Source organism: Neopelma chrysocephalum, unplaced genomic scaffold (assembly GCF_003984885.1).
Source record: "Neopelma chrysocephalum unplaced genomic scaffold, ASM398488v2 Primary Assembly neopelma1_74, whole genome shotgun sequence".
Lineage (NCBI taxonomy): Eukaryota > Metazoa > Chordata > Aves > Passeriformes > Pipridae > Neopelma > Neopelma chrysocephalum.
In genome coordinates, this window is record NW_020897735.1 from 9,242,596 (window position 1) to 9,261,696 (window position 19,101).

General features: G+C 49.9%; 1 protein-coding gene across 6 annotated transcripts in view; it reads left to right on the forward strand.

The window, feature by feature from the left end:
• Positions 1-19,101, forward strand: part of LHX2 (LIM homeobox 2) — a 49,777-nt gene that overhangs the window by 23,527 nt on the left and 7,149 nt on the right. The window contains exons 1-4 of one of the 6 annotated variants that reach the window (XM_027687873.1): positions 3,846-4,606; positions 7,357-7,562; positions 8,143-8,525; positions 16,955-17,160. In XM_027687873.1, coding sequence (XP_027543674.1) covers positions 4,379-4,606; positions 7,357-7,562; positions 8,143-8,525; positions 16,955-17,160 — 1,023 coding nt within the window. In that variant the 5' untranslated portion in view covers positions 3,846-4,378. Of the gene's footprint in view, positions 1-3,845; positions 4,607-4,709; positions 5,053-6,248; positions 6,348-7,353; positions 7,563-8,142; positions 8,526-16,954; positions 17,161-19,101 lie in introns of those variants that run through there. The other 5 variants (XM_027687874.1, XM_027687879.1, XM_027687876.1 and 2 more) reach the window with 5 other exon arrangements.

A 19,101-nucleotide genomic window follows, 5' to 3' on the forward strand; every position in this document is an offset into this window, starting at 1 on the left:
GGTAGATGGTGGAATTATAGATCCAACAGATCCCATACTCTCTGAAAAATACTTGGCTTAATATTTAATAGCTAATTCCTGGACAGATGTTTTTCCTGCGTGCCTTTACCAAGCACTCATCAGCTGGTACTGCAGAGAAATGGAACTGGAGAACTTTGCAGATCTCCATTTATGATTGTGTTTGTAATTAATGCCATGCTGGAAGTACCTCGGGCACCTCACTGTATGGCTTTGTTCACGTCAGAATGGGGAGAGCAACCTCTTTTTGTTACATATTTAACAGCTTTGAAAGACATTTTTTTAAACAGCAAATGTACCAGACAGCTTTAAAGCAGAGGACATTAAATAGGGGCCAATTATTCATTCAGCAGCTCTACGTGCATCAAAAACACGCATACTACCAAATTTTCCTGAGACAAACCACTTCAATTTCCCATGACTCAGACACCATTTCTGCACTCACTAGATAAGGATAGCAATCATTTCAAAACAGAAAAAGATAGAAAGTATTTCTTGCCCTGGAATATGGAAAAAAATCCTTAAAAAGATGTTCATTTACAATTAAGGGACAGCAATGGTGACAAGAAATGTCCTGTTTTTAAACAGAACAATATTTCTTATTGAGGTAACTTCGTTATTCTCTTTCACTTTAAAATGACCCAAAGTGTCCAACTCAGTCTATAGAAGTGCAAGAAGTGATCCACGAATGGAGCCACAATTCCCGGGACCGTTTCAGGCCAGTCCATGGAGCAGCTGACTCTGAGGCTGCTGGTCTGTCCGCAGCGACTCGGGCAGAGCAGGAGCTGAGCTCAGCTCCACTTGCTGATGAGAGGCAAACTGGCTCACATTTTGGGAGAACAACATCATTGCCTATAAAAATGAAGAAGAGACAAAATAAATAAAACCAGTTAATGTTGTAGTTAACTTGCAAATCAAGTAAATCTGTTGGTACAGTATTTTCGAAATAAACGATAACAGCATCACACCAAACACACATTTCTGAACATGTACGCGCTCTGATTTTGATTTAATGGTATCTCAGCGTCAACTATTGCTTCCTTTGCTGGTACACACTTCCTGATGCCTACTGTGAAGGGTGCCCATATTTACAACTGAGTAAGATGATTAATTACACCTTGTCAATCACGGTGCATGAAGACATAACACCACAGCAGACAATGAAGAAGATGCCTGAAGCTACAATTACATTTTAATTCATAGTTTATTGTATGTTCCCATATATTGCAGTCTAATAACCGTAGGGGCATCGAAAACATATGAGATATCAATCACTCTGCCCCCTGGTCTTTCATGTTTATATTATTCCACAGCCTTTAAATTACCATAAGTAGTTACTTATTTTCTAAGCTTTCTTCTCTTCTTTCTTACCTTTTGCTTCCATTTATGTTTTATTCTTAGTACCTTTATCCAACAGCTATGAGTATTTGATAGAAGTTTGTAGCTCACTTAAAATCTGTAACAGACAACCTGAAACCCAGCAATTAGCAAAGACAGCTTAGACTTGTGTTCCTTTGTTGAAGGAGGCGTTGAATCTTTTGTTCTGATTTAGTCACGGTAGCTGGGTGGAAGCTGGTACCTCATTATGTGGTTGGTCTGTTTGTCTGGTAGGTAGCAGATGGTACTGGAGATGACGTTACCAAGAGAGGCAGGGTAGAGAAACTCAAGACCTGTGATTTGTTCACCTGTCACCTATAACAAAATACAGGTTAAAAGACTTTATTATTAGCTGCACCATTTTTCTAATGGAAAAGCTCTCATTTCAAATGAGCCCGCGTCTCATTCCGAAGACGATTTTGCTCCAGCAATTTCTCTGTTGCTCATTATTCAAGAATATCCTGGATTTTATTCTGAACAATGTAAATGTCATTCAAGTGTCAGTGTGTACATTAGCAGCTTTATGTTTACATTCTGTTACTCTCCTTGTGTTTTGGTAGCAAGGGTTGGATGTCTTCTTGTGTTTGTATATCCATTAGGAAGGGAATCAGAGATAGCCTGTGAACTGGAGGTCATGCCATACTTTTTCAATGTGCTTTTGGTTTTATTGGTTCCATCCACTGAGGCGATTCTGTATTTTAATGCCGTTAAATATCTAAAATCTTTTTGATAATTAGCAGTGTCAGATAGAGTGTACGAATCCCTGACCTTTCTTAACTGCAAAAAGTATGTAATCAATTCCGTGATGGGGAATTAATCTGGTATTAGAACATCTAAGGACAGTGTGGTGCAGAGCCGTGGGTAAGGATCTGTACAGCAAATCACTTAAGTGAACCTAACCCAGCAGTGTCCCATGGTGGGTCCGTGCTGTCCGGTGGGCAACATCCCACAGCCTCACTGGAGCCAAACCTCCCAGCAAGGCGGGGTCGGGAAACGCCTCGCGACTTTACAGAGCAAGGGAAAGATTATTTTATCAAGATAAATACCATACAGTGCCTCTAATTGTGCTGCAGAATTCTAATCTGAGTTCAAACATGAACTTCCATTGTTTCCAAGGTCTGATTTTAGGACAGTCCTTGGATAGTTCCCACAGATGTGGAATTAGCTTGCATTCTGTATGGTTTCTTGAGGGGTCTTGTGGCTATTTCATATGCATTTCTACAAGAGACACTTTGTTCTCCTCTGTGACATGCAAATGTCTTTAACTACTCAGAGCAATCTCAACAGAAAGATGATGAAAAGCCTCGATTATTGTAAGAACGGAGCACATAAACCCAGCAAAGTTTGCCTATAACCAGAGTAATTCCGGTTTTAGCAAGGATAGCCCTGACTACACTATACCTGTAAGAGGCAAATGGCTCTGCCAGAACACACCACCCGAGTGATGTAAGAGCTCCCAGTCACCATGAGCAGCGAGTCTCATGAGCTCAGTGTGCATTCACATTTACCTTCCCTTGTGCTACCTTTGTAACGTAATTAGAAGTGTGATATTTGACATCTTTAATACTAATTAGTCCTTCCTCACTACCCACCTCCTGGATAAATATTTAGACATCATGAACGGTCTCCCTGAGTACTCTTTGTCTTTTCTGGAGGCTTTCTGAAGCTTCTCCTCTAGTTCAGAGACCTTCTTGGCCTGGTTTTCTTACAGTCTACTTGGAAACGAGAGATACGTGAGGCCCGGGTCAGTGGAAGGCTCCACGAACTGGGATGACTCAAATTACTATGTTCAAACGTTGAGCGTTCATCATGAGGAGGGTTGTTGGGCGCATTCAACTGGTCATGACAGTTTGGGGTGCCACGATCTCAGAGCGGTGCAAACTTTCGGCCGCTCCTTGTCCCTCGCCGTGTTCTGCCCCGCGCGCTCTTTGTCACGCCACGGTGCCACACGTCGCCGAGGGTCACCGGGTGACCGACACCAACCTGGGTGCGGGGCCCGAGGCCGCGGGGCCCGCGGGGCGCGGCAGTGCCCGGGCGGCGGGGCCGGGCGGGGCCGGTGCGGGGACAGGGTGCGGGGCCAGCGCGGGGCCAGCCCCGGCCCCGAGCACATGCGGCGGGCCCGGGCGGGCGCAGCCAATGGCGGCGGGGCAGGACATGATGTCAGCGGGGCTGTAGAAAAGGCGCGGAGCCCCGCGCGGTGCCCGCGCCGCAGACGCGCCGCTCCAGCCCCGCCGCTCCAGCCCCGCCGCGGCTCCGGCCCCGGCCGCGCTCCCGCCCCGGCCCCCGCGGGCCGCGCCGCTTTAAGGAGAGAGGGGGGCCGCGAGCGCTCGTCCCATCTGGTGCCCGTCCAACTCTCCCTCCTTCCCCTTGGCTTTTTCTTTTCCCAATGAGCTCCACCGGGCTGGGGGAGGAGCGGGGGAAGGAGCAAACTTTGCCCCTGAGCTGCCGCCGCTGCCAGCCCTCTGGACTGTGAGTGCGTACGGTGGGCACCCGCCCCAGCCTCCCTGCAGCACCAGCCTGCTCTCCGCCTGCTGCAACCTCCCTCTCCCTCGCTTTGCTCCTCTAAATTTCGCACAGTACGATGTAGGGGGCTTGTCGTTATTTTTTTTTCAATTATTATTTATTTCTCACCGAAGATGGTTTAATTTTTTTTTTATATTTCTATTATTTATTAATCCCTCCCAACCGTAAACCTGCCCAGCCTTCCACCAGCTGGGCCAGAGCATAAAGCCTGGGACTGCACCTGGGGCAATGAGCCCTGCACTGAAGAAGCCTCCTAGAGGGATGTGCCGGGGCCGCGCAACAGACTAGATCCGAGCCCCGAAGCTCACACCATCAGTTATCCCCTCTCCCTCAGCCCCTTCGCCCGCCTTTTCTGCGCCCCATCCCCCTGAAAGCTCGGACCAGTGCCTGCGCCGCGCTCCGGAGAGCTCTGCCGGGGGAACAGCCCGGTGCCCGAGGACAGACGGGGCGGCCGTGCTAGATGCATGGGGGAGGGCTCCGGTTAATGCAAGTTCTGGGCTCCTGCAGGGACCCCGACAACTGTCAGCAGCAGCAGCAACTCGGGCCCTCCTCCTCTGCTTCCTCAGCGATGCTTTTCCACAGTCTTTCCGGCTCGGAGATGCACGGGGTCATCGACGAGATGGATCGGAGAACCAAAAGCGAAGCACCGGCCATCAGCTCGGCTATAGACAGGGGAGAGACGGAAACGGTAGGAGCCGAAGGAATGGGAGAGTCAGGCACCCCCCTAAACGTACCAAACCCCTCACAGATACGGCTTTTCCCCTAAAATAACAGATCGGGGGCAAACGTATGCAAAATGCTAAATCGGAAGAGAACTGAGCAGAAAGGCACCCCAAAAGATTAAATGAAACCGTGGGGAAAGGCATGAAACTGTTAATTATTAATAATATGCATAGTAATAGTAACGCTTGGGTGAAATGAACGGTACTGCTCTTGCGAGAAAACAGAAAGATAGACCAGCCTTTTGGTAGCGTCCAAGAACTCCTTCCCTTCCCCCAGCCTGTCCGGCCTTCCAAAGTTTTTAGGAAGAGGCGAAGTATGGCTTTATAACGGTAACATTTTGGCACAGCGAATTTTTTGTCTGCAGAATGGAAACACAAACAGCAGAGAATCCAGTTCTGTGTTATTTTTCAGGTAGGATGTCTACAGTGAGACAGTCTTTATAGCATTTATTTAAAAAAAAAACCCAAAGCAAAACAAACCCGAGTGCCTTTAAGTTATTGTTTTTTAAAAATAATTTTAATATGTGGGTTTGTAAACATGGCAAACAGAACTGGAAGATATGTTTCAGGGAGACGGATGGATGCGATTTTTTATAACTTTACCACTTTTTACCTTCTGTCTGCGGATGCATAGTGCTTGTATATTAATACGTTTAGATAATAAAAGGATGCATCCGTCTAACCGGCGTTAAGCTGGCAGAGTGGGAGAGATTTCCGAAGTGTCTTAACTGATTCAACAATTCACGTATGCTTTTTTTTTTTTTTTTTTTTTGTTAAGAAATAATTCTGAAGTGAAACGATCTCGCACGTTGGTTAAATGCTGTCTTGTAAGCTGATACGGGCATATGCAAGGAAGATCTGTTCTCGGGTTTTCAAACTCCATCAGTATGTGTTCTTTCTCTTAATGCTATGTGGAAATTTGCTTAAAGGTGACAGTGAATTAATCCTGAAATACTGACTGGAAAACAGCCTTTGTGCTATAAGGGTGGGACGTGATTTCTAATCTAAATGATTTTGGTTTTCTTTGAAAAAGTTAATATTTCTCCATACAATTAAACAACATCGAATGATCTTTGTTGGAATAAATATTGTGACATGATAGCTTTATCTAACTATATATAATGTATATGCATACACGTGTGTACATAACAAATAGTGGGATGGAGTACTCGATCCTTGAATGCCATTTCTGAATCTCAGAATATTTTTGTTACTGGAAGAGCAACGTAGAAAAAAATCGTTATTTCATTTAAAGTGGTTTCACAAGAAACTATTTTGGTTATAAAATGATCCCTACTCGGAGTTCGGTTAATGCCTTAAAGAAACAAGCTCCGGGTGGGTTCCTGTGACTAACACCAGTGGAGTGCCAGGGTTTTATTTGTGTGGAGTTCTGCTAGTGGGAATGGTGCGGTGCAAACGGGAGCGCTCGCAGCGACGGGATTTTGTGATCCCCGCAAGCAGGGGATGAAAGGAACGGGTCTGGCATGTGCTGGAAGCGCAGCCTCGGACCCTTTCCATTGCCCCCGATATCCGCCTTTGCTTTTTGCTTTGCGCGAGGATTTAAGGCTCTAGAGGAGGTAAAAGCAAACAAACAACTTCTCCCCCGCCCCGAAGCAAAACAAACCGCGTGTTGGGCACAGCTGTAAGGAAATGCTTCGGGTTCTCTCGCACAAGAAAGGATCTGCCGTGGGCTTTTGTGCAGAGCGGGTAAGAGTGAGTCGGGACCGAAGTGGAAAGCAGCGTATGGCAAGGTCCGCCCCAAACCCTGCTCCACCGAACGCTGTTTTAAGGTGCCTGCTAAAATAAATAAGCGTGCTCACATGGTTCCGATATTTCTCTCTCTTTCTTTTTCGGTAGAAGTTGACAGGATATGTATGAATTTGGGGGGGGGGGGTTGAGGGTTTCGATTGGATTGCGATTTGACACTAAACTATTAAATTATATAGGGCTTACATTTAGTTTTATTGCTTCCAAGTTTATCCCAGCATAATCTAAAGTGCTCTGTTCGTTTTTTCCCGCTTTCTTTCCAACACGTTTCCCACTATTTCGTTTTCCCGGTAAAATATTCTGCACCTCGGATTTAGTAATGCTCGTCTCCTCCGCAGCTTTATTTACTGATCCCTTCAGTACTTTGGGTCACAGCAGATCGCGATCCGTGTTGTTTGGGACCAGTTTGCAGAGAGCTGTGTCTGCAGCACTGTGACTACTGGGGGTTTGATCGTAATTCATTCGGAATTTTATAGCTAGGAAAATACACACACAGACACGCTCCACATACACGCACTCACAGAGCATTAACTATGCAGACACTCTCAGTATATCCATAATAATAAATTTTAAAATTAACTATCTGCGATTTGCCCTACTCTGTGATTATTGCGCCTGTTTATTGAACAGCATCTTTTCTTGTTTTGCGACTGGAAAATCCAGCAGGAAAAAAAAAAAGTTCTGGGTCTGGTCCGGACGCCTCCCCTAAAGCCCAGGGTGGTTTTCTGTTTGTCTCACCCGCTTCCCCGCCTCCTCCTGGGAAGGTGGGATGCGGCGGGACCCTGGGGACCGGGCATGGGGCCTGTCGGGGCGGCGGGCGCGGAGCCCCCGCTCCTCTGGCAGCCCCTGCGAGGGAGAGCAGCGGCCCGGCCGGGCAGGGGGAGGGGGAGCCCAGCAGCGCTCAAGAGTTTCTCCCTCTCGCTAACGGTCTGTAATTGTTTTCCCCCAGCAGACCATGCCTTCCATCAGCAGTGACAGGGCTGCCCTGTGCGCCGGCTGCGGGGGGAAAATCTCCGACCGTTATTACCTCCTGGCTGTGGACAAACAGTGGCACATGCGCTGCCTGAAGTGCTGTGAATGTAAACTCAACCTGGAGTCCGAGCTCACCTGCTTCAGCAAGGACGGCAGCATCTACTGCAAGGAGGACTACTACAGGTACAGCTCGCCCTCGGCCACCAGCCGGGGAGGGGGCACCGCCCGCCGACCCCCCCGAGCACCCTCCGTCCTGAGGAGACAGCGGAGGGGATCCGTGGGCACGCGTGGGGCAGGCTGGGGGCTCCTCAAACCTCCCCCTGCAGAGGGAGGCTCGCGGGGAGGAGGAGTGCCGTGTTCCGGGAGGGGGGCACGGCCCGGGCACAGCTCCCCCAGCCCGGCTGCGGGTACCGGGGCCTCCCGTGCGGGGTGCGGGGCCGGCGGAGCCGCTCCTCGCCCGCCCGCGCTGCTCCCTCCGGCCCGGGGGTGCGGGACGTTCGCGGGGCGGGGGTCGGTGCCTCTTCCTGGTGGGATCTGGCGGGGCAGGAGCTGCCCTGCGAGGTGCAAACGGGACGGGGCGTCCCCGCGCTGCCGTCCCGAGGGCCCGCCCGGCTGGGCTCTGCAAACCGGCTTTGTGCCGCTGCCCCGGGCCAGGCGGCCCCCGGGCCTCGCAGCCCTCGGCCGCCCTCCGGGCACGCCCGACCGAGGACGAGGTGGTGGCAACGTGCCTCTCACCATCCCCTCTGGCCTTTCTGTTTTGCAGGAGGTTTTCGGTTCAGAGATGTGCAAGATGTCACCTGGGGATTTCTGCCTCCGAGATGGTCATGAGGGCCAGGGATTTGGTATATCACTTAAATTGCTTCACTTGCACCACTTGCAACAAGATGCTGACCACTGGCGATCACTTTGGCATGAAGGACAATCTGGTGTACTGCCGCCTCCATTTCGAGACTCTCATCCAGGGGGAGTACCAGGTGCATTTCAATCACTCGGATGTAGCCGCTGGGAAGGGCCCGGCTTTGGGAGCGGGCTCTGCCAACACTTTGGGACTGCCTTATTACAACGGCGTGGGGACTGTCCAGAAGGGGAGACCCAGGAAAAGGAAAAGCCCAGGGCCTGGAGCAGATCTGGCAGCCTACAATGCAGGTAAGAGACCCCCACCTTCCCCCGGAACAGTTCAAATGGTTTGTTTCTGTTCACTTCCAAAGGGGGATTTCCGTTTATTTTAGCTTAAACCGTTAATAATAGTTTAGCTGCAGCATAATTATTGAGATCAAGTGCTGTCAAACTGCAATTACAGAAGCTAATATGTTAGCATTTTTCACTTCAGCTGGAAATAAAATGTTTTGAAGCAAGGTCATCTGGTTAGGAGGGGGGAGGGAGAAGGGGGAATGTAGCCTGAAATAAAATCTGGAAACCAGAGATTTTAAGTTAGCACTTCGAAGAGCCGTGAATTTTCTTTAGTGGCTACACTTAAAGGCTGCTGACGGGTGAATTATTCTGCCCTGTGCTGAGCTCCTGCACCCCAAAGTTTTGGAAGGAGAGAGAGAGAGAGAAAGGAAGTGGCCATTTCCCAGGGGCCCGGGGTGGGAGGTGGCCGTGGTGCCGGGCTGGGGGTGCCCGGGCAGGGGCTGCGGGCAGCAGGTGTCTGGGGCAGCACGGAGCCCGCTCACACGGGGCACGCTCGGCTGGAGTTTTGTTCCTCAGACCTGACTCGGAGAAGAGTCGGGAGACTCGCAGCATCCCTTTTCCACCCCCTCGCTGCCCCGCGGCGCAGCCGCTGCCCCTGAGCCGAGCCCAGCAGCGGGAGGAAGGGGAGCGGAGCTGGCAGCAGCCGGGGCTCTGTGTATCCAGCTGCAAACTTTCCGATGTGTTTCCTCGTTTAACCTCCCGGCCGCCACAGCACTGTAATTTTACAGGCAAAGGAATTGGAGCAGTCTCCTGCCCCCCCCATCCCTGCTCCCCCCCTTCCCCTCGCTCCGCTTCTCCGTGTAACTGCCCACCAGAGCTGCCCTCCCCGGCCTTCCCGCGCTGCTCCTTGGATGCGACCGGAAAAACTACTCGGACAAAACAAAATTCTTAGCTGTTGGTTTTACGAGAGGGCTCGGAGGCGGGGGTGGGCTTCCCCCCGGAGCGGCGTTCCCGGGCCGGGCGCTCGGCCGTCCCGCCGGACCCCGCGCACCCAGCTCGTTTCCCCGCGCCGTTCTGTGCCTCAGTGTCCTCTGCGCTCCTCCGCTCCTTCCAGCCCGTTTTCTTTTTAATCTACTGCGTTCAGGCGAGTCCCGTAGGGCGCAGATTTGCCTCCAACGCGTTTCTTTTTCCCGGAGAGGGCGTTCGGTGAAGGCCAAGCTTGCTGCGGGTGGTTTGGGGCCGCAGCTCTGCGCGCCCCGACAGCTGCGGGCTGCGCCGGGCGGCGGCCGCTCCGCCGGCGGGGAGGAGGAGGAGGAACGGGGGGAGGAAGGAGCGTGCGGGGCACCGAGAGGTGCAGGGGAGGTGAGGGGCTCGGGCTTCGCGCCGGGGGACGCGGCCCGGGCTGGGGAGGCTGCGGGTGTTTTGCGCCTGAAGGGAGTAACAATAGCGACGGAATGGGGTGGCTTGCGCTGAAAATGGCAGGGAGAAAAGGCGCATCTCCAACCGGCGAACGCACCTCGGGAACGAAATTGCCAGCTATTATTGGTTTAACTAATTGCTGAATAATTTGGAAATAGTGCAAAAAGCAGTAGTAGTCCCAGTGGTGAAGGTTGATGAAAGGTGGATGTAGTGTTCTCGCGGGTAACAGTTCAGCTTTAAAACGTGCATCAAATATGCGTCTTTCCCGTTTTAAAAGTCTCCTTTTCGAAGGGATTAGCTTTTAATTGTCCTTCCGCTGTCTCCCTGTGCAGGGCAGATGTTCAGATTCAAAGGACCTGTAAACCGAACCAGCGGCATCTGTCCTGGATGGGAGCACAGCCTGTGAAAGTCTTTCTGCTCCCTGACTTCCTAAATAAACCGCCTTTAACTGCATTTTGAAAAATTCGTTTACAAAATAATTGCCCTCCGATTTTTTGGTCTTTTAATCTTTGTTTAAAGCCTGCAACTGAAACTTAAGAGATCTTCCTTGAGTAACCTTTGGCTTCTTTGCTTAAGCTATTTATCTGCTTAACTATTTACTAGACCAATAATCGACTAATTTATGCAGTAATAAGTGCCATTGATCTTGGAAATCAGACCAGGTTGCCCGCTGATGTAAAATTTCACAAACAAGTAAATTATTGCAAAGCCTTCAATTTTGTGCCTTTAAAGAGAAACCGTTTAAAAATGTGATAGTTTCTCTTTTTATTTTTAATGGAACTTGTCACTTCCTTCCCAGAAACTCACTAGAAATGCACGATGTTGTCCTCTGAGGGGATCTGCTCCTGGTAATTTGTGTAGAATAGTTTGTGAAAATAAATCTACACCCAGAGGTGGTGGGAAAAGGGGGACCCGTAAACTTGGCAAAGTCGAGGCTGAAATTGTCTCGTAAATTGCGGTAAATATTCATCTGCAACACGAATTGGACTGACTTTCCCCCCCTCCTTAAACAAGACTCCGTTTGCAGGGGGTTGATGGGTTTAGATGTGGATAGAGCCTGACAAGTGGAAAATAGCTTAGAAGGATGCTGGAACTTCAAAAAGATTTCTTTTTCTTTCTTTCCTCCTCCCTTTTTTTTTTCTTTTTTAGTGTGTTCCTGTGATCATAATTTCTTCCTTCACTTGTTGGAATGGAGTTTGATGGGTTTTTTAGGTCAGTAAATCAATGGCTGAAAGCTTGCTGAACACAGAAGCACCTGTAAAGAATTCTGAATACTCCCTTTGTGAATTAGACCCCAAACCTCCCACAGCTTGCTGTTTTATTCATTTGTATCTAGTCCGGCTTTAAGACACTAAAATATCCCGGAAAATGACAGACGTATTGAGCAAACTTGGGGCACGACGAGCTGATAAAATACCCATAATCTATACAAGCGGCCAAGATGTTCCTTTGCCAGCAGGAAGGTGCCTCGTGCTCCGCTGAGGGGGTGCCCGAACAGCCCGGCTGGATGGAGCCCTCGGCCCGTGGGCACCGGGGCTGGCGGCGCTTTTTGGCCCCTGGCTGCCGACCCCGCTCCCGGCGGGGCTGGGGGAACCCCCGGGCCGCCTGGAGCTCACCCTCCCAACGGGCTGTGGCACGAGTGGGTTGGGTTTTTTTCCCTGACAAAAATGCGAAAAGCCTGGAAAGTTTTGAAGAGCGAGTCTCTCCTCCTCGTTTCCCTTGGGACTGAAAGCTCAGAAGAAGCTTCCCCGTGACTCCAGGGGCAGAGCGAGCAGACGGGAGTCGCAGCCTAAAAAGGAATGTCTTGGAGAGATTTCCTAGGAAAAATAAGAATTTCCCTCTTTCCCGCTTCCTCTTTGCTTCTCCCCCTTCTCTCCTCCCGCCGCCCCTCTCTGGTCACCTCTCGGGTCCCCGGGCGCATGTGGCCCCTCCCGGGGGGCTGGGGCTGGGGTCGGGGCTGGGGCAGGCGCAGGGGTTGGGGTCGGGCCGGGGTCGGACCGGGGCAGGGTGCCGGCCCCGCTCGCTGCCCGAGGGGCTCCCGGGGGCGCTCCCTCTGCCCGGGCGGGTGCGGGGCCGGGGCCGCGGGGCAGGGCCGGGGAGCGGAGCCGCAGCCCCTTCCCCCGGCGGGGCGGGCGGGAGGAGCGCGGCTCGGCCGGGGCTGCCCGGGTTAATCGCGGCGCTCAGGGACTGACCGCGCACTCGCACCGGCCATTCAGCGCCATTCAATTGGCTTAATTGAGGGGAAAAACCCTGGCGGCGGCTCCTCCCGCGGGGCCCGGGCCCGGCCGCCCCTGGCCGGCCCCTTTGTTCTCCCGCCCCGCAGCCCCGGCCCGGCCGCGCTGCCCCCGGGGGGCTCCGCGAACGGGGGGGCCCGGCCCTCCGGCAGCCCCGGGGGCAGCGGGACGCGCGGCCCCTTTGTCCGAGGCTGCCGCGGAAGGCCGGAGGAACAGGCTTCTAACCCCAGCTCTCCTCCTTCCTGGCCCTGTGATGCTCGGCCTGGGTGATAGTCGCTCCTTCAGACAGGCTTTATCTCCCCAGAAGCACTTCTGGAAATGTCAAGGCTGAGGCAGCGCTGTGGTGTCTGTTGCTCCATGGCTTGGCACAGGCCCCCTCCTCTGAGCGCTGCCAGGTGCCGCGGGAGCAGCCGCGGGTACCCCTCCTGCTCCCAGAGCCACAGCGTCACCCCTCTGCAGCCCTGTGGGGAGCAGTTCAGGCGTCTGCCTCCTCCAAGCATCTTCTCCTTCCTCCAAGGGGAAAGACTGTCTCTGCTCCTGTCCCAAGTACCACTCTGAGGGCTCTGTATCACTTCTGTCCCTTTGAGGATATGGGTAACACAAAGTCCTCTACACAGTCCGACCGAACGGGAAATCTGGCTGCACCCCTGCCTGCTCTGGTTAATCACAAGTTCCCTCTCCAGGCAGCAGGAGGTTAAAACACCCCCTTGACTCCGATTACAGAAGGAAAGGGGTGTATGTTCCTGAGCCACTGAATATTGAGAGCTGATGCACACACCAAATGTGTCTCTTGTTTAATCATTCTTTCAGAATCAGGATTAGTTTGCTTTCTTTTGGTGTAAACTAACATGTCAAAAACAAGTTACTAAGAACAAAAGTTCCCCCGAAGGAAGTTCTTCTTTCCCATCTTCTTCATGTGCCATATCCTCAGCGACCCACTGACTACTGAGCACATGCTTTGAATCCCAAGGCACTGGGGCCTCTGGCCACCTGAGGGTGGAGAGTACTCCCAAATTCTCCTCCTCAGGCTTTGTCACAAAGGGACCAGCACATCCTGCTCTGTGTTCCTGTGACTTGGTTTAGAGAGGTGTTCCACATTATCTGCAGAGGGTATTTTGGTCAGCAATATCAAAATGAAATGTTTTCATCTCAGCCTGTGGCCATCACCACCCTGTGGCCAGGTGGCCCTGTGGGGCTAAGGGGGGCTGTAAGTGCTGCCACTGCTGCACCAGCCGAGGGTGGGAGGGCCATGGCCTGGGTGTGGGGTCCAGGGAAAAGCCCAGGGGTCTTAGAAATGTTCTAGGGTCAAAAAAGAGACTTGGCACTGACTCAGAATTAGTTTTATCATAAAATAGAAATGAAACATTAGTTTAAGGCTCCTCTATTGAGCTGGAATTCTACCAATTGTATTTCTGAAATCCCAGCAGGAGCCTGAGATACTGCAATGGAATGGAAATGTTACATACAGATAGTTCAGCAATTCCTTTGGGAGATCCACAGGGACACCACAAAGGAACAGGGGAGATAGTGCCTGAAAACAGAGGGTTGCGTGAGGAGCATGTACAGTGTTAGTTTTACACCCTGATGCCTTTTGCAGAAACTCCTCAGCTCTTCAAATCTCCTCTTACACCCTTGGCCCGCTCTGTGTGTCTGTGCCTGCACCGCCCGTGGACACTGCAGGGTTGGGGGGGATGCAGGCAGCATTACACCAAATAGAACAGACCTTTGAGGATGGTGCCAGGCCCCACAGCCAAATCCTGGGGGGGGATTGGCACCAACCAGGACTGTTTCTGTCATGTTGGATGATGCCTGGAAGTGAAACCACTTGCACAAGACAAGGAACAGCTCACGCCCTCTCACACTTCCAAAATCTGTTCTGTAACTTCCCTCAGAGACAAGGACATTTTGCTGGCCCCAAATGGTACGTGGTTACTGTCAGTTTAATATTATTTTTACTGAGTAGTTGAGGAGGTAAAATTACGAGAAATTCCAAGAGTAAATTGTTCATTGTCCTGTTGGGGCTTGATGAAAAGCTGACACCCTCATTCCGTTCTGGGAGGGTTTAGAATCACTTTTATACCCTTGGACTCTGAATGCATCTCATTCTCTATGAAACATGTTAAAATCCAAATGCTTGCAGCCCTAGGGTTAGTTTTGTTGCATATTAACAGGAACAGACCTCAGTCCTGCACACAGTTATTTTGATGCATTTCCTCCTGTGTCTCTGCCTTGTTATTTCTGGGAGGGTTTGAAAACCTTTAAGATGACACACAAAGGTCTTTTCCATTACTGGTATCTAAAATTCTTTGAGGACATTTTAAAAACAAACATGATTTGGTTTTACATTTCCACAACAGAATTTTCGATGGGCATTATCATGTTATCCATCCTAGTACTCCTTATATCAGGAATTGTAGCTATGAAGGAGACTGGAGAACACAGGATGACTCCAACTGGGCAACTGGATCTCAGTTCTTAAACCAGTGAAGGTTTTGCTGCATCCCACCCAGCTCTGTTGCTGCTCCATCGTTCCTATCTCCTTTAAGCACCCTGCACCTTTGAAATTCAGGTGCTCCCAGGCTTTCCACGCCGCAGGAGAACAGGCAGAAATGCTTCTTGTTGCCAGAATTTGGCACAAGATGCTGGGGTCTGGAAAGGATTTATCCAAATGTGTGCACACGCACGCACACCCCCCCAGACACACACGTTCCTGTGGGCAGGGCCATTGGCTTGGGCTGGTTTTTAAATTACAGGAGTGCAGAAACACCCAGCAAAGTTGGAGCCTTCGGCCGCTCTGGGCGGATCTGCTGAACAAACGTGCTTTGGGGCTGGGAGCTGAGGTTTTGCAGGCCTTGCTCCACACTGTGCCATATCTTTGGGGGAGGTTTTGAAAGGCTGAGGTTTGGAAAGCAGCTACTGTAGCTGCTGCAAACCTGCTGTTTAGGGAGCCCATCTGCATCTTGGCTCAGGAACGAGCGCATTTTATGTGCATTTTTCAAAACTGTTTTTAATGCATGCCTTTCAGAACGTGGGTATTTTTAGTGGGGCTGAGCCCCACTGATGGACAGCAGGAATTCAGACAACACTATAAAGACATGTCCACGAGATATACTCAGTTGTAACGAAACAGCAATAAATAGTGGACAATTGAAAACAAATCTGTTCGAGTGTTTAAGAAACTCACCAACAATTCGTGTTTTAAAAGATTTTTTTCTCATTGTTTGCATGCTGTGTAGAACAGAGATAGTAGTGATTTTTCATTACTTTTACCATAAAACTTGTAGGAAAAAAGGAGGGAGTTGTAGATTTTGGAACAGGAAAAGCTAATTAATGACAGTTTGTCGGAGCTAATTTTCAGTTATATCCCAGATTTTTTTATTGGATTTAAGCTCAGTCCTTAATGTTATTTTAAGAGGTTTTCTATGGTTTACTGCATGCACAAATAAATGAGAAACTACTTTTGGTCTACGAGATTATTTTGCTTGGCATTCAACATTTAATACTCCCTGATAATTTTACAGTGTTCCTTGCTCACAGACCTTCTTCATGGGCTTTATGGTTGATTTCTGCAAGTGTATCCATCAGTGTCATTCCCTGATTCCAAAGGATATGACAGAAGTGATCATTCAAACTTGTATTTGCAACAACTTTTTTTTTTTTAAATGGAATTATAAACACATAACTAATTAAAAAGATATTTTTCATTTGGCATGCCAGTGAATATGTTGTATTAACAGCTTTATTTCTTTAGCTAGTCAGATTATAGTCATAATTTGCTGTCTGGTAGCCACAAACTTTATTTCTTTTATAGTGTTTCATTTAATAGTCTCTCTTGTACTCTACAGGGTTTAGTTTGATGGAGGAAATAATTATGATTTTAACTAGTCTGTTCCATTGAGATTCGAGTGGACTGTGTTGCACAGCTCCCTGTGTGTTACAGTGAATTTATAGTGATCCCAAGCACATTAAACCCTTTACGGAGTCGAGGACAGCTCCTGTCCTCCCACAGACAGGGCAGGAAAGGCTCTGTGGGGAGGGGGGGGAGGAAAAGGGAAACAGGCCTGACATTTTAAAAGCCACAGAGGGCCAGGGCAGGTCCTTGCAGGCTGGTTGTTGTGAGGGAAAGCCAGAGGATGGGAAATATGATCCAGAGGGGCCACAGGCCCAGGGCAGTGCCCTCCCTGTGCTGGCACTGCTGGGGCACCTCCAGTGCTGGGGCAGTTCTGGGACCTCAGACAAGAGACACAGAAGGGCTGGAGCGTGTGCAGGGAAGGGAATGGAGCTGGGAAGGGGCTGGAGCAGCAGGAGCGGCTGAGGGGGCTGGGGGAGCTCAGCCTGGAGAAAAGGAGGCTCAGGGGGGACCTTCTCGCTTCTCTGGGGGGGTCGGGCTCTGCTTCCCCGGAACAAGGGACAGGACAAGAGGAAACGGCCTCAAGCTGTGCCAGGGGAGGTTTAGGTTGGATATTAGGAAAACTCTCTTCCCCAGAAGAAGCTGGCACAGCTGCCCCGAGCACTGGTGGAGTCCCCATCCCTGGAGGGATTTGAAAGCCCTGTGGACGTGGCACTTGGGGACGTGGGTCAGTGGTGGCCTTGGCAGCACTGGGGGAACAGTTGGACACAATGACCTCAGAGGGCTTTTCCCACCTCAACTGTGCCATGAACCTGTGGAATGGAGGGAAGGGAGCAGGGCTGGTGCCAGCACACGCCCCGGTGTGTCACTGCCATTGCTGCCCCAACGAGGTTGGGTGTGGAGCAGGGCACTCACAGGCCTTTTCCTCTGGTTGCCCCAAGCTCTGAGCTGCAATGAGAACGATGGTGACCACCTGGACAGGGACCAGCAGTACCCCAGCAACCAGAAGACCAAGCGCATGAGGACGTCCTTCAAGCACCACCAGCTGCGGACGATGAAGTCGTACTTCGCCATCAACCACAACCCCGACGCCAAGGACTTGAAACAGCTGGCTCAGAAAACTGGCCTCACCAAAAGAGTTCTTCAGGTAAGGACAGCGGCCTTTTATCTCGAGAAGTGACCAAAATATCAATTTTAGGTTGAAATGCCACGGATTCTGCTGATTTTCAAGCCTTTCTTAGTCATTCGTACCTTCCGTGGGACTGCAGTTAAATCCCAGGAAGCGTGAGAAGAGTTAACTCTTTTCAGTTTCCCCAAAACAGATCCTTTGGGTTCTAATTTTTAATGAGAGTTGTGAAGGTTTGGGGCCCTGCTTGTTTTCCCGAAGTCACTTAATTCTGGTGCATGTTTTAGCTTTCAGTCTGCTGTAAGAAAAAGCGATTTATTTCAGTTAGTGTGTTCCCTGTAAATAGAGAGCTCTTAGTTTAGAAATTACTGTCAATGTTTACCTTTGCAAGAAATTAATCAACAGTTTGAATTTATTTTATCAGGACAAGAAGGGTAGTAGCTTTTCTTTCTTAACTGAAGTGGACATAAATTTAATTTTTCAAAAACTAGTTTTCTATTCATAGTTGATAACTTAGAATGAAAGGAGATGGCATTTTAAAAGTACTTTTTCTCTAAAAGCTGGATTTTTCTTGCTTCATGGATACACACTCCATTTGAGCTATTGTGGGAAGGAAAGGGGGGAATATTAGTTGGTTCAGCTGCATTTTAATTTATAGTTCTGATTCAGGAAGTCAATTTTAATGACCACTTATCCAAATATCTATACCTAGAGATAAATTTGGGCATATAGGAGCCATGACATTCCAAGATCTATTGCTGAAAGTTTTAAGTGGATCTTAATTGTAGAACAAAGGATTTGTGATGTTCCCAGAGCCAGGCAGGGCTGGGACAGCCGTGGGCAGAGTGTGAGGTGAGGGGAGGGCAGGGGCTGAGCTGCTGAGCCAAACTGAATTCCCTGCAGAGATCCTGGGCCCTGCAGTGCTGGCACCCAGCAGAGGGAGGAATCAGGGGTTTGTGGGCTCCCCAGCAACACAACCAGTGCCAAACTGATCCCTTCTCTTGGCTGTGTCCCCCAGCTGGAGTTGGTGGTGCTGTTTTCCTGGGGCTGGTTTGGGTGGAGGAGCAGAGTCCTCTGGCAGGGCAAGGGCACAGCCCAGAAGGTGCAGTGGCTCTCCCAGCAGCTGTCCTTGTCCTCCATCCACACACATGGGGGGAGCAATTCACTGCATTTGTCTGTCCTTACTTTGACCCTTCTCTTTGTTTTACCCTCCGAATTTGGACACTCCAGTCACCCCAGTTCTTTCTGTGCACTCCCACCCCAATTACCTGCCAAGTTTCACAGAGTGCATTAAGACATCAGATCAGTCTAGAAAGTGTCTTTCTCTTGTATCACCTTTCTGTTCCTTCTCCTTGCTCCACACCAACTTTGACTTCCACCTCTCTCTTCTCTTTCCACTTAATGGATCTTTCCTTCCATCTGTTTTTCCAAGATATCTTCTCTGCCTCTTTTTCAGAATATATTTCCTAGTCTCCAAAATTGGAGTCCACGCCCATTACGCTTCCATTCCTCTTTGTGTTTCTTCATTGCTTCTGTTTCCACCTTAATCATGTCACATTTGGCAGTTTTAAGATGCTTTGTGGTTCTTTTTTTTTGTGTGTTTTGTAGCAGACCCTTACAATTCCACCAAACTTCTGTTGTTGTTTTGGTATTTGGTGCTTCACTCCTTTTACTGTAACAGTTAAATATATACATACTCCTGTATGTCTGGGCTCCTTTAGCTGCAGACTGGTGGAAGGTAATAGCTGTTGGTGAGAATTGCACCCTGAGGATGATGCTCTTGGAGGCAATTCCAGAAAATGGCTTGGAGTGATACTTTGTCTGGTATCACTCGAGTTTTCCTGTCTGTTATGAGCACTCCCTACTCACAGACGTTTTGTTTCAAAATTAACTTGGGCCATGAAAAAACAAACTTGTGTTTCATATGTTTTAGAACCTTTGTGCCCAGTTGGTTCGTCTCTA